The 15,164-nt window shown below is 47.5% G+C and overlaps 1 protein-coding gene across 2 annotated transcripts in view; it reads right to left on the reverse strand.

Annotated features, from left to right (window-relative positions):
- Positions 1–259: 259 nt before the first annotated feature.
- Positions 260–15,164, reverse strand: part of WASF2 (WASP family member 2) — a 57,892-nt gene continuing 42,987 nt past the window's right edge. For both annotated transcript variants that reach the window (XM_058553365.1, XM_058553366.1), the window contains 7 exons: positions 14,561–14,695; positions 13,630–13,783; positions 11,358–11,475; positions 10,223–10,353; positions 7,513–7,668; positions 5,245–5,759; positions 260–4,310 (listed from right to left, as the gene is read on the reverse strand). In XM_058553365.1, coding sequence (XP_058409348.1) covers positions 4,153–4,310; positions 5,245–5,759; positions 7,513–7,668; positions 10,223–10,353; positions 11,358–11,475; positions 13,630–13,783; positions 14,561–14,695 — 1,367 coding nt within the window. In that variant the 3' untranslated portion in view covers positions 260–4,152. The remainder of the gene's footprint in view (positions 4,311–5,244; positions 5,760–7,512; positions 7,669–10,222; positions 10,354–11,357; positions 11,476–13,629; positions 13,784–14,560; positions 14,696–15,164) is intronic.

Genomic DNA, 15,164 nt, shown 5'->3' on the forward strand with positions numbered 1-15,164 from the left:
CCAGCCCCAGCCAGCTGAGGAGTGCCTGAGGATCTGGGCTTCTAGGTCCCCCAAATTGGCTCTCCTCCTAAACCAAAATGGTTTCCGGCCTTCATCCCCACCTCCCAAACAGGGTGCACCGTCCAGACCCAGAGGCCTCCTGCCTTGCGAGCCCACCCACACTGGACCTCCCTCTGGAGCTCTGGCCACCACCTGTGGCTATCAATGTTGCCCCCTTCTAACCGTTTCTCCCATTAAACACACACACACACACCAGAGGTGGCTGGGTGGCTACAAAGACTTTATCAAATTATTTTAAATGTTGGCATTTATGTATTCACATGTATACATAAAATAGTTACATGGAATCTTCAGATCATTGGGGTGCTACTATGGTACAAACATGAGCCTGGCGGGGAAACAAATGAGACCAGGCGTGGAGCCACAGGGCTCTAAAAAAAACTGGACATCCTTCTAAGGACGTGAGAGGAGTAGGGCTAAGAGGAAAGGGTCACTTTAGGGGTTCGTTTTAACCCCACTGCTCAGATTTCCAACTGAAGCTCCTTCCCCACTCTCAGGGGAAAGGGGCCCATTTTCAGACTGTATTCCCACTATATATATGCCCACTCCCTAAAATCTCAATGTGGAAACACACCCAAGAATCCACTGGAATAGGTCCTTATAAATATATTTATATCAGAGAAAACAAGGCACTTTGGGAGCATTACGGCTCACTCGCCTACATGTACATCATTCTAGACAGAAAGTAAAAATTGGTTAGTTTCTCAAGTGAGTTAACTGAGTAAAATTAATACAATTAAAAAATTGTTCCCTAGCCCTCACTGAGGCACAGAATGAGGCACATCTCTGGGCGACCCCTGGTCCCAGGTCAGCTGGACCCCGGCAGAGCTCAAAGCCTGGCGCCCCCAGGAAGCCTGGCATCTCTCCTGAGCAAAAGCCCCTGGCCTTGGGGCACTGACCCCTCCACAGGCCCTGAGGTAAGGTGAGGGGGACTGCAGTGGGAGGCAGGCCGAGAGCAGAGCTGGGACACGGTGGGAATGCTTAAGCAGGGTCACCAAAGCCACGGAGACCTCAATCTGTCCAAGCTGGCGCTGCAGAGCCGGAGGATCGGCGCCATGGGAAGAGATTTCACATTAGCCCTGACAACACCGCCTCGGCTCTGCAGTGACATTGGCCAGGGTCGTTTCTGAGGGCGCTTGAGCTTCCGTTGGAGGCGAGCTGGAGCTTTGGCCAGCTGCTCTGAACCTCCAAAGGATTGCTGAGCCTGCCCCCTCCCCACAGCTGCTCCTTTGGAATGTACTCATCTCACAACCACGGCAAAGCTACAGTCACTTCTGACACTGCCGACTGGAAGCTGGGACCCTGGGCCACAGGAATGGGGGCAGGTCCCCTGGGTTGGGCAGACCAGGGAAGGGAGGTGGCTCCTTGGCTTCAGCACTTAAGAGTCGTTATGGGCCATAGTTCCATACTCTTACCAGCCTCAGCTCAGTTTAAATAATCACTAAACTTTACATTCTACAATTATAGGATTCCAAAGACACACAATTACCTGCACACGGTCCTTTATCATCTTAAAGGGCTCTGGGTTTAAAGAAGCTTTTTTTTTTTTTGGTGCACATATGCATAAGTAGAGCCCAGAGGGCCTCTCAGCTGACTGGGTCCCCAGCCCCCGAAGCTGAGGAGGCTTTGCAAGGCCGGCTGCTACAAAGCGCCGAGCTTGGCTGCATAGATTTTAATGAGAGCGTCAGGCAGAGCTGTGCTATTGCTCTCCGGGACTTGCAGATCATTACCAAACCAGCTGTAGGATGAGAACACAGCACATCGAAACCCTAGGAGGTCACTGAGCTAATGATCTAATCCTACCTTCCGCAGGCAGTGCCCCTCCCCACCTCCTCCTGCCCCCAGCCCTTTCCACGGCGCACTCTGTCCATTCCAGAAGCCAGGCCAACACCACCCCCTTCAAGGTCAGAGCAGAATGATAGCGAGTGGCGCTGGCTCCCCTTTTTCTGGAAAGGAGGGGGATGGGGGTAATTTAGTCGAAGCCATTAGGCCCAAACCCTGGCCTGGCCAGGCCCCAGGACTCCTATTTGGGAGAATCACTGCCCTCTGCCTGCCTCTCCGGCCACTGCTGGGCTGCAGCCAGGGGCACCCTCAACAGCCATTTTAGGGTTCTGAAGGATGCACCTTCAGCTTCCAAAGTGCAAGGTGGGAAGCAAGGCGGGGGCACACACAGCCTGGTATGCTCAGCACTGCAGCGTGGTGTCAGCCCTGCACCAGAGACACCTGATCTGGGGAGAGGGAGGAGGGCACACTCTGGAGCAGCCCCAGCAGGCGGGAGTGCTGACCCCTACAGGCTCAGTCCCCACACCCCGAGTTCAAGGGAACAAGGCAGAAGGGGAGCATTCAGCCAGGGCACAGCGGCAGTACCCATGATTACATACTCTCCTCAAGCTGGAGGGGTTTATGAGGGCTTTGGCAATTACTACAACCATTTGCTGTGCTGGGTAAAGACAGATCCTGTTTCTCTTTGTTTCAGGGCTCTGAAAGCCAGAGAAGCCAGGAGAAGCCGGTTTCAGCATAAGAGGCTACACAATAGTTAGGGCAGAAGAGAAGAAACCTCACTGTTGGCCAAAGCTGACCAGTTTTTTTCTTAATAATAGCACCTGTGTATTAGCTCTGGGAAAAGGGGGAGCGAGGGAGGCGACAGCACTGTGTGCAGCGAGGAGGGGAGCTGGAAACAAGACCCAGAGTCCCTCCGCCTCTCAGCCCTCCTCACGACTGCCAGGCCCCCCAGGCAGCTACCTGCGGCAGCTGCCAGCCTGAGGGACTGCAGTTTCTACAGTTGGCAGAACCTACGCTTAAATTGGGGAAATAAAAGGGGGAGGAGTTGCAGAGGAATTGAAAACAGCACCTGTCAAAGCTGCCCACCCCCTTCCTCTTCTCACTACTTCTGGTACCCCAGAAGGGCAGCTCCCAAGGCATTGTGGTTCGTTGGTGACAGGCAAGGGGGAGCAAAAATTACAAGAGAGGCTCTAAGGGTCTGAGCAGCACTGACAGGCCTGGCACAGGCCCTGAGCCCTCCTCCTGGATCCCCAGCTACAGTGAGGTCTGGAGTAGCACAGAGTCAATACTGCTCTGCCTGGGCTCCAGCAGGTGCCCACTATTTGGTCCCAGAAAGCACAGGTGACTTGGAATCTGGAACTCTGGGCTCTAGCTCTGTCACCATCCAACTGTGTGACCTTGAATAAGTCACTTCCCATCTATAGATCTCAGCATCATTAAGAGGGTAGGACCCAGGAAGCCCACTGTTCTTCCAGTCCTGCAGTTCCAAGTCTCTAAGCTTGGCTCCTGACAGCCAGCAGAGGCCCAGATCCCCATGTGGCACGGCTAGTCTGGTCATGGGTATCAGAGGTTAGAACTGGGCTGTCGTGCCTGGAGGCACCTGGTGGCGAGGGAGAGGCACTGAAGGGACACCTGACCACCACACTCAGGAGAGGGAGCCTGAGAGAGAGGCAACAACCTCACCTTTCAGAAAGGCATCATTTCTGGGCAGAGAGGTTGAGACATTCTTTAGGGGCTTGATGGCTCCTGGAATGAAAGGCATCCAGACATAGAGGCTTAGCAAAAGGTAGCCTCCCCTTGCTGATCAGGGCAGAAGGGTGTGGCAGTATGGCTGCTGGGGCATGTGGCCTGCTCTGCCCTCTCAGTGCATGGGAAAGGGGCCAGATGGGTCCAGGCGGGCTTTAGGACCAGAAGATGGCTGGGATTATTCCAAGCAGCTGAAGGCAAGGATTTTAGAAGACGACCACAGTCGAAAATGGCTCCTAGGGGAAGGTACCAACTCCAATTTAAACCCTATCAAAGGGATGTGCTTTGGGGTTTTTCCTTCTCTTAAATATGCAAGTCACTTGAAGGGTAGAGGGAACATAGCTACTGAGCCTCAGGAGCCCCAAGGGGCCAGACTATGGGGAGGTGGGAAATATATGTTGATTTGGAGGAAGCGCTTGGATATATCTTTGGTTGCTTCAGGGAAGGCTTTGGCCCCTTGAAATTCTTTTTTTTCCTCCCTTTTTTCCCCCACAGGACTGTTGGGGTAGGCATCAAAGAAGGCAGGTAGGAAGGAAAGAAAAAGGTGGGCAACAGGCAGAAGAGTTAATCCGACCAGTCGTCCTCATCAAACTCAGAGGAGTCATCTTCTGAGTCGCTGTACTCAACAGCAATGCGACGTGACAAGATGGTGGCCACGTCATTGCCCACGACATCCCGCTTCTCTTGTTCCCGCTGCTCTTCAACCCTGCGCAGCTGAAAGCCTGGTGGAAGAGAGAGAAGAGTTAAGAAGGCGAGTCAGTCTCAGAATCCAACCAGGACTGAGGAAGGAGGATGGTCACTGGTGGGCGGAGGACGGGACAGGAAAGTCAGAAAGAAGGATCCTCTGAGAAAGCAAAGAGGAAAAGGGGGAAGCAGGAGAAAAAGTAAAGGTGGGGGGCCCCCAGTGCTACAAGTGTGTCTAAAAGGAAACCTGCCATTCTTCCCGGTCTCCCTGCTCTCAGGCTGGGGAGGATGGTATGTCACGCGTGGCCACAATACCCCATCTAGCGGGCACTCAGTCTGCCCAATTCACCAATTATCACAGATAATCACAGAGCTCAGATGCTCTAGCTTGTCTCCTCTAGACAATCCTTCAGTTCCCTGAGGATCACAAACAGAAGAAACCACTCTAACTCCTTGGGACCAGACCTGGCCTCTGACAGAAAGAGAATAAATGCTCCACAAGGATGACACGATGATGAGGGAGAGGAGGAAGGGGGGAGACGAAAGAGGGAAGGGGAGAGGAGAAAAAGAGAAGGAGGAAGGGAGTGAGAAAGGGGGACAGAGAGGAGGGAAGAAGGATATGAAAGGCAAAAAAGTGGAGGAGAGGGAGCAACTGAGTCCAGCTGAAGAAGTACCTTCTAGGAGAGTGATTCTTGCTTTTCTCTGGGGCACAAAATGGATGCAAACATACAGAAAGCATAAATTTTCAAAGAATTCAAAGATGCCAGGTTAAAAATACTTTAAAATAAAGTGGAAAGAAACCTAAATCTCCATATTTTTAGGGTGAAGCCTTTCGTCAGGCTGATCCGAGGCCTGAGGTCCCAATCTCCCCACTCTAGGAAGGGCACAGAACCCCTCACCCACCCTCCAATCAGTCATCCCAGCTGCAGAAAGACAAGGCTTCACAGTCCCGGACCCACCACTGGGATTTACCTTGACGGATGGCTGAAAGCAAGTCACTGCGGGCATCACTCACAGGAGGCAAGGAGGACTTGGGCTTGGTGGCATCAGAAAGTGGTGGTGGTGCGGCAGGCTGGCCATCTGCACCACTGAAAGGGAGAGGAGGGGGCCCCGGAGGAGGAGGAGGCGGGGGAGGGGGAGGTGCTCCTCCTGCTGGTTGGGACAAGGGAGGTGGTGGCAGAGTCGGGTAGTCAGCTGCAGGCGGTGGGGGAGGAGGTGGAGGGGCAGCAAAATCGGGGTGAGGTGGGAAAGATGGGGGTGAAGGTGGTGGTGGGGTCCCTGGAGACCCAAATCCTCCAGGCGGTGGTGGAGGTGTAACACCTATCATTGGAGGTGGAGGCGGAGGGGCAGGTGGTGGTGCAAACCCAGGTTTGGGGCCTGGTGGAGAGCCCAGAGGAGGAGCTGGTGGTGGATGGCTTGGGCTGACCACACTGGATCTTTTGGGTCCAGCTAAGCCAGACCCTCTTTGGTTGCTGTCTGCTGGGTAGCTAGAAGGACAAAGAAAAAAGAGCCACCATCACTCTCAGGATGCAAACATCCCTTCTAGTTAAGCTTATCCACAACCCTAGATTCATTTTGGTTAACTATATGATTTCATTTTGGCTCAAAATAGAAAAAATATCTGGAAATGGTCAGAACAGACCAATAATGAAATGGGCAGCCTTGTAAGATAATGAGCTTCCCATAAGCAGAGAAGTGTAAGCAGAAATTGAGAAAAACCACCTGAAAGAAGTGGACTTGGGATTCCTCTATCTGGTAAGGGCTGGCCAAGATCATCTGTTAGGTCCCCTTAAAACCTTTCAGCTCTCTAAGGGAGGGCACCCTCCTGAACCCTCCTCTAAGAGGAAGGGTCAGTTTAATTGTAAAGTCAGGACTAAGAAAGCATGTAAGAAAGAACTGGAATAAAAATTCAAACACTATCCACCCACTGGACTGTTTCTCCAGCTATTAACATTCACCAGATCTCGTAAGGGCAGGAAATTCAAGTCAAACTGACCAAACCTGAGTAGGGTACAGATTTAGGTGAATGCATCTGCAGTGTTCATGTGGAAAAACTTGAGAAAGAATGAAGGTCTGAGGGTCAGCAGAGACGGGAAATCAATTTGCCACCAGACTTGACCGGGGTTGAGAGAGGATTAAGGCACGCCTCTCCTGGGTGAGGTATGGTTGGCTGTGGCTGCAAGGTCTCAGGCCATGTGGAAGGCTGAAGGGCTTCTTTTTCCACCTTTGTATCTGCCCTGCACGAACAGCTTCTCCTTAGAAAAGCATCCATCTTGGAATTTTCCATAGACCTTCAAGCCTTAGCTGCATCTGACAGGGCAACCAGCAGGAAGTGTTTTGGGAAGCAGAAGGAGATGTGGGATTAGTGGTTTCAAGAACCAAGAAGAATGGGATGGGGAGGTGGGGGCTACAGCACTGCTTTAGGTCTCCATCTGAGAGTCCTCAACATATCCAATCTCTGATTCAACAGTGTCCAGGGAGAAAAGTGTGCCTTTCAAAGCTCTCATTTGTCAGGTATCAGAAAGAAAAAAGGAACTGTGAGGAAACACTGAAATCCAACACTCTTCAGACCACTTTCAGCTGCTACTTGCTAACTCTTCCCCTGTACACCTTTGCCAGGGACACTGACAGATATCAAAATGGACAGATTCTAAGTTTCATCTCCCTTTTCCCTTTGTTTCATTCTTTCTGGAGATTCTCTACAGCAGTGAAATGAACTAGAAGCAACAGGAGAGAAAGGTGACTGCTAGGTTCATAGACAACTGGTCAAGGTGTCTGGCTAAATATTTTATGGACAGCAGATCCTCCACTTCATTTCATGCTGAGTTAAAGCTAAATAAAAAAACATGAGATAAGTTGGTGACTTCTATCTGTTCAGGTATAGCCAGTAGTTAAGAACACAGGCTCTGGAGTCAGACTGACCTGCTTTCTAATCATGGTTCTGCCTCTTACTGCCTGGGTGACCTTAGGTAAGTTCATTGATCTCTCTGTGCCTCACCGTTTACTCATCTGTAAAAAGGGTACCTATCTCAAGAGGACTCTTATAGGGATCAGGTAACATATACAGTGTTTGGCATAATGCCTGCTACCTTACAAACACCTGATAAATGTTAATTATTTCTATTATCTAGACAGATTTGCCTGAAATTATTTTAGTGGTCCTGGCCTCGATTTGGAACTCTTATTTTGTTCTTCAGTGTTTAGCCACCCAGAGTAGATGGAAGAGGTACCAGTATTTACCTGAATTCTGCTGGTGGGGGAGGCAAGCTGTCCTCAGAGAAGGAAGGAGAAGGTGGAGAAATGGAGTCTGACTGTGGTGGTGGTGGGTAGCTGCTTATGTCCATATTTTCAACAGAGCCAATGCTGCCATTCTGGTACACCAAGGTGGGTGGGTATCTGACAATGAATGCAATGTTAAAACTGTCATTTAAAGAGTCTGAGTGGTACTCTCTTGTTTTCTTAAAAGATTCCACAAAAATGCATTTGATACAAACGCTATTAGGGAGAAATAAAATAAGTATATTCCCCATATATTTTCTGTTATACTGAAATTTTGTTTTAGGACTAAGTATTTTATTGTTAAATATCTCCCAGATATTTCTGTTGGATTGTTTATAGGAATGGGATTCAACCCAGATTATCAAAACCATGCTGTTCTTTTCCCAGTGTTGGCCTTGTCAAACCCAGTTCTTTTAAATTCTCTCCCAAATGTTAGAAGCAGCCTATACCCCAACACCAAAGTCTGTGTTGTGGCAAAGGGCAGAGCCAAGCTCCAAGGCTAGTGAGCTGCAAACACGTGACTGGCACACAGCCTGCTTCTGAGGTTGGCAAGCCTCTGGAGTGCTCAAAGGCCAAGGAGGCGTTTGATCGCAAATGAGGACAAATGCAAGTTGCTGTGTGGTAGTTAGACGTGGTCTCTCTGCCAGATCTCTTATCAAATGAAATCAGCTGCCGACAAAGTAGGGTGCTAGGGCTCGCCTCATGAACATTCATCCCTTAGAGCACTGGGCCCTGGATGAACGACGACAAACCTCCAAACAAGCACAAATACACCCAGAAGCAGCTAGCGAAATGTGGCCTGTTCTGCTCCACCTCTCCCTTCTTCCCACCATTGTTGGGTTCTTTTTTTTGAGGAAGATTAGCCCTGAGCTAACATCCGATGCCAATCCTCCTCTTTTTGCTAAGGAAGATTGGCCCTGGGTATTATGTTAAGTGAAATAAGCCAGAAAGAAAAAGACAAACGGCATGATTTCACTCATATGTGGAAGATAAACCAACACATGCAAAGACAGAACTATTTGGTGGTTACCAGGGGCTGGGGGGTGGGCACAGGGGTGGAGGGATGCACTTATATGGTGACTGATAAACAATAATGTATAACAAAAATTTCACAAAGAAAAAAAGATTGGCCCTGGGCTAACATTCATGCCCATCTTCCTCTACGTTTATATGGGGCGCCGCCACAGCATGGTTTGACTAGCAGTGCATTGGTCCGCACCCGGGATCTGAACCTGTGAACCTTAGGCTGCTGAAGCAGAACGCACGAACTTAACCGCTATGCCTCCGGGCTGGCTCCATTGTTGGGTTCTAAAGAACTCATCTAAACAGACCCCAGGGAGAACAGAGTCGGAGGGAACTAACTGAATCAAATGATGCTCTGATGCCGAAAATCCCCAAGGCCTGGAGCCCTGTAGGCTTGGTACATCTCTTATAGGTTCACCAACAAGTATGTCCAGGTGGACCAGCAGCCTGATCCCAAACCTCTCGGACAACAGGAAAATGCAAGACAAAGTCCTCATTTCCACTACCCCTATTCCACAAAAATATACAAATACATAACAGTTGGCATTGTGAACATGCAAGTTCTGGCCTTAAGAGTCACTGAACCTATGACAAAGGCCTGTCTGAACAAGATGGGACCATGGAGCAAAATGGCCCCTTTTACTGGGAGGTGATGGTAATGGAGGCACCCCCAGAGTCACTTTCCCTGTAGAGAGAAAGGTTCATTTTTCCTCTCACCATTTTCATCACTCTTTAAAACAAATCTCTTAATTCAGGAAGAACAAGTGTCAGAAGTGTCAAGATTTTAAAAAGTCAAGATTTTCATGGTAGAGTTATTCCTAAAAGCAAGAATAACTCAACTCTTTCCTTTTATCATTCCTAGACACCGGCAAGGGCTGGCATGGTTCTCTGACGGCCAGGATGCAGTGTATTTAGGGGAAAAACCAGGGCGACATTCATGCCAAGCAGTCATAGTGACTTGGCTTTGAATGTCACACAGGTCAGACACCAGGATAAGCATCAAACCAAGCTTTAAAACCATTTTTTCCTTTTAAACCTCCAGTGTGATTTGGTATTCGGAAATGGGGTCAGACCGACATCTACTATTTCTCCACCGAGATATACAGCCTCAATACTGGCCCAGTGACCTTTCCCACACTGTCTCTGAGGTCTGCTTTCAGTCCCTTGGCCAGCCTCTCTCCCTAGACTGACAAAGGCTGACTGAAAAGTTGCTTTGGAGATGTGCACAAATTCTCTGCCTGGCCCTCCCCACTCCCGTGAAATGCCCAGCTCTTAGGCACGACCTTCAAATCAATGCTTTGGAGGCAAAGGGCTCCCAAGACCACTTTTCTTCCCCTTCCAGTCTTGCCTTTGAGGCCCTTAGATATACCATTGTCTGGCAGAGTAAGAGAACTAGAAGCCATGAGCTTTCTTTTCCAGAACACTCTGGTCACCTCACTTAAACTGCTGAGTCTCTTGATTTATTTAGTAAATTTTAATCACCAGATGGATGCACTTTAAAGCAGGTGATTAATAATGGTATTGATCTAAGCCACACAGCCAGACTTCAGGGGGTGTGAAAGGTGACACACTAGAGCAGTTAGACTGTTGCCCCCAGGTCCCTGGCCCCTTCAAAGAATGCTACCAATAGTACAAAAGGATCACCTACCCAGAAGGCCCCAGCTTTTCTTTGGATTCTACAAATTCTTGTCCCATCTTCATTTTCTCCCACTCTTCCTTACGTGTCTTGATTTTACGTGGGTTTACATTCCCTCGATTTGGATTATCTTTCTTTTCTTTCTATAATGAAAAGAATCAGAAAAGCCTTTGTAAAACATTTTCCAAAGTTCTTCATTAAAATTCCATCTACCTTCATGAACGCACACCCAAGAGTAACTACAGAATTTAGAGAATTACTGGGTTTGGAGTGACTAGAGGTCATCTAACCCAAAACACCTTCCGGAGTCAAACATATTCACTCAAGCCCACACTCAAACACCTCTAGCGATGGGAAACCAACTACCTTTCTGCGTAACTCATTCATGTTTTTGAGCAGCTCTAATTTTAGGAAGTTAGTAAATAGCTATTTGTTATTTGCTCTGCCACAGAGGTCAATTGAGAGAGATAAGAAGTAATGACAGCTGTAGATATCTGGGACAGATATGAGGAAATAGTTAAAAAACAAAACAAAACAACCAATGAAGAATTCTTCAGCCTGTGCAGCTGCACTAGCCCCTAGCACTCTCTTAGGCCTCCCAGCAGCCATGCTAATGGGATTGTGAGGTTGCAACTGATAGGTCATATGCTGACTCACATCACTGGGAGTCTAAGGGGAGAGGAGCATCTCCTCAAACTAGGCCTATGCCCACACCCTCACCCCACCCAAATAGTAGTGAAGGTGTTAAACTGCTCCTGTTGCAAATCAAACACTGTAGAGCCTTGTGCTGATCTCTGAGAAATGAGCTGCAAGACTGGCAGGGAGGGGACTAGCCTTGCTTGAGTGTCCAGCAGAGTCAGGTGCAAATTGCAAGAGAAATAAATGGTGAATAGAAAGTGAATTTCTAAAACTCAGCCTAAATATACTCAATTGTTAATAGCACTGGGGGGAACAAACACATTTTTGGTGTGATTTATACTTTCATCTTGGTTGTGCTTTGAGTGGACACATTTTTTTAAGAGTTTCACCTGGCATTCAAGCAAGCAGCCACTCGGAATGATTACTTCACATAAGACTGGCTTCCTTTTTATCCCCCCTCCACAATCGTGCCTACTGATGTGTAGAACAGAGGCCCCGTTCCCCTCACCCTATGCTTTCTCTTCTCTTTCATGATATCCTTGGTGTCCTGCAGCATCTTCTCCTTCCAAAGATCAAAGAAGTACGAAGGGTCTGTGTAGAATTTGAGGGCCTCTTTCCCATCATCCCTGGGATAGAAATGAAGACAAGTAGCTGTCAGTAGACAGATGAGCTCCCAACCAAATCCAATATTCCAAACACCTACCAGTTAGCAGTTTTTACACTGAGGATCAAGAAGTCATTCAAATCGATTGCATATTTCCTCTCCCATACCAGCATTCCAATGCCCCTGAACAGCACCTCTTTACTTACCTGGCTTTTTAAGAACCTTAGCCTTACTTTCAATTCTTGATGGAGGAATTTGCATGGTCAGGGCAAGAATGGGCTATAGCAGCAGGGATCTTGATTATTTCTAATGATCTGCACGGCCACAGACATCTCCCTGAGGATATCCTGATATCCTGGCATATTAGAGGGAATTTCTGCCACTGGTTCCCCTTCCTCTCACCAATTTCCCAGGACTCTCTAGGAAGCATCAGTGGCTTCCCACCCAACTGAAACCTGTGAACCTGTGCACACATGCGCAGGTTCACATGTGTACTTATGGATACACATATATACATGAATATGTATATGTGTGCAGCTGTTATTCCTCTGTAAATAGATAACCCCAGTACTCCACCTTCTTGTTCCCTTCTAGAATAGCTCAGCATCCGCCGCCCCAACCACAAGAGGGCCCCAATGAGAACACACGGCCAGCTGTTTTATGACCACAAGATTTAATTACCATCTCTTAGTGGCTGTGACAGAAGTACAGAGTGAACTACTGAGTGTCAATGTAAGGGTTATCTGCCAGAATAGATGATCCTGGTTGGAATCCTGCACTTTGGCATGGCTAAGTCTCTCTCACTTTCCAGAAACCATATGCTTAGGGGTGGACATTTATTTAACACTATTCTAAACTAAAATGAACCGGAAGGGCAATTCTATTCCCTGGTCTCCAATCCTATCACGACACACAGAAAGCATTTCCAAATCAAACACCAATGATTTCTACACTAAATCTTGTTCTGAGTTAGCTACACCATTGCTCATTTCTGTTAGGCCAAATCCAGATAATTGAGAGGAGAATGTTAAAAAGGAAAATACCAGTAACTGAAAAATAAACTTGTCTTAATATCATTTGTTTATCCTAGCCTAACACACAAACTCTATATCATACTCCCTTCAATATTATCAGGTGTGTACTCCCTTTCTGCCCCACAACCCCTTTGCCCAAATCCAACTAGACTAAACGATAGAGGCTACCAAGTCAAATCTCTGTCCTGCATTGCTAGCTAGTACCTTTGAAAGCCAGGGGACAAACATAATTTCACACAGCAATAATATAGGATAGATGCCGTGTACTCTCTCTATATCTGTGTGAGAAACTACCAGGCTGCTATTCCAGGTTCCCTGGATCACGTGGGTGTCCTTGAATTTCACGCACACATATTCTACTTTGCAGTATACCCATGTCTCACAGAAGACATCTGCCTCCAGCTATCTGTAATTACTTTTTACCTGTTCCAAAGATATTTATGGATGCAAGCAAGATAAATATTCACTTTCTGCCCCTGCTCAGTGGTTTTTTGCAGGATGATAACACTACCAGGCCACTAGCGAGGGGCTTTAAGTTGTCTATAAGATTATCTTCTTTTTCAAGTCTAGCTGCAGCAGTGTAGGTCCTTTCAGAGGGGAATGTCAAAAGGATGTTCAAAACAAAGTGAATGACACTCATTTGGAAGAATGTCAATTACTCCTTAAGCTTTGGAAGGACCCTCAGGGCCCAGAGCAGCCAGTCCACAAGGCTGGCCCCACTAACACGCCCAAACATCTGGTAATCTAGTGGTTTCCAAGTAAGTGGGAGCCTTGCTAGAAGGTTGCCCCTGGGATGCATGCTATAGGACTGCCTTGCAACAAAGCCCTTTTGGTTCTATAATAACTAAATTCCTTGGATGGAATCCAAGATGGACCTGGCTTATACCAAATTAAACTCCGTAGCATGCAATGCTATAGCAAACTTTCAATACATATTATATTCACTATAAATTTCAAAAACCAGACAATAATAAGTAACAACTGTTTATATGGTAAATATTAGCTTCTGCTGCCACAAGCAACTCTGGGGTGGGTAGCAACCTTTTTGATACAATCCTCTGATGTAAACAAGATCTTTAAATAAAAAGACAATCCAGTGTTGTTAACTACAGGTTGAAGAAGCAAGGAGCTAGCCAGGTTACCTGTAAGGGGTAAGATTGTTGAGAGGTGGAGGAGTATCACAGGTGTTGTATGTTTCCAAGACAGGTACTGGGAGAGAGTTTCTGTCAAAAAGCTTCTGGTCTTGAATGGTAGAGCTTCTGAAGGCCTTTCGGGTGTTGATTCCTTGTAGTGACACTGAGAGAAGATGGAAGGCATTAGAAAATGGACGACAGGCTATTTGAGCAAACACTGAGTCACACCAGTCAGAGAGGCCTCAGCTGCTGCATTTCTTGGCTGCGGCTGTGTGCAGCCAGGTTTTTTTTCCTCCCCCTCCGGGGAAGCCCCACAAGGCTGTCAGCAGCCCAGCCATTTCATGACTGAACAAAATGAGGCAACACAAAGGTTTACTATGTGGCCAGATCTAGCAGGCCTCTCCTTAGGAGGAATGAATCTTCCAAGTACTTTTATGGTAGCAAAATGTGACTGGGGGAGGGGGAATTTGAGAAGGAGGGAATTGGGGGAATGGGAGAAAGGGAGTGCAGTAGAGCTGAAAAGGTTTCTTTACTCCACCCAGGCTTGTGTCATTTTACAGCAGAACTCCATGGGTCTCTGTGATTTCTCCCCTCACTTTTTTATAAATCAGGAAAAAAAAATTCTAAGAAACCGCTCAGCAGGGTGGCTTAGCGGTTAAGTGCGCGCGCTCTGCTGCTGGCGGCCCAGGTTCGGATCCCGGGCACGCACCGACGCACCGCTTCTCTCGCCATGCTGAGGCCGTGTCCCACATACAGCAACTAGAAGGCTGTGCAACTATAACATACAACTATCTACTGGGGCTTTGGGGGAAAAAAAAAAATAGATAGACAGATAGATAGATAGATAAATAAATAAATAAATAAATAAATAAATAAATAAATAAATAAATGAAAGAAACCACTCAGCAGAGCCTGCAAATGCTGAGCTCAGCTTCCTTACCTTCTTCTTCCTTGGGATCCAGCTGAGTGACTTTAACTTGTAGGCGGTCAACCCTCTCAGCAAGGGAGCTTACCCGAGAGGCAAAGGTATTTGCCTGAGTAAAGAGCTCTCCAAAAATGTCCTCTGCATATTTACCTGAAAGAGCAAAGAAACCAAGTCACTAGGGCATAGAAGTGATATAAATGGTCAGAAAAACCATACTTCCCACCTCCCAAACACACACACCCACCCTCTAAAATGGTCTGGGCTATATGCAGATGCTTGCTCTTGGAGACGGCGACATACCCTCCATAGCCTGGGCAATCTGAATATGTTCTATAACTAATAGAATCTTCTTGACAAACTCTGAACAGTCATGAAACTCAAAGCAGGCTGAATAAAATTGAAAAGTGTAATACAAAAAATTAATTCTGGAAGAGTAGACAATATGTCTACACGTTTGCCAATGGCCCTTAGCCCCTTGCTGTTCTGTAAAAGTATCTCATAAAATGGTTCTGGAAAACAGATTGGGAGTTAGAAGGACCTTCTAGGTGACTACAATTAACATGAAAAATAAGAAATTACATTCTCAATGGAGCCTCAAAAGTACAATGAACCACCCTGA

This window comes from Diceros bicornis, chromosome 13, assembly GCF_020826845.1.
Source record: "Diceros bicornis minor isolate mBicDic1 chromosome 13, mDicBic1.mat.cur, whole genome shotgun sequence".
In the NCBI taxonomy this organism is placed as follows: Eukaryota; Metazoa; Chordata; class Mammalia; order Perissodactyla; family Rhinocerotidae; genus Diceros; species Diceros bicornis.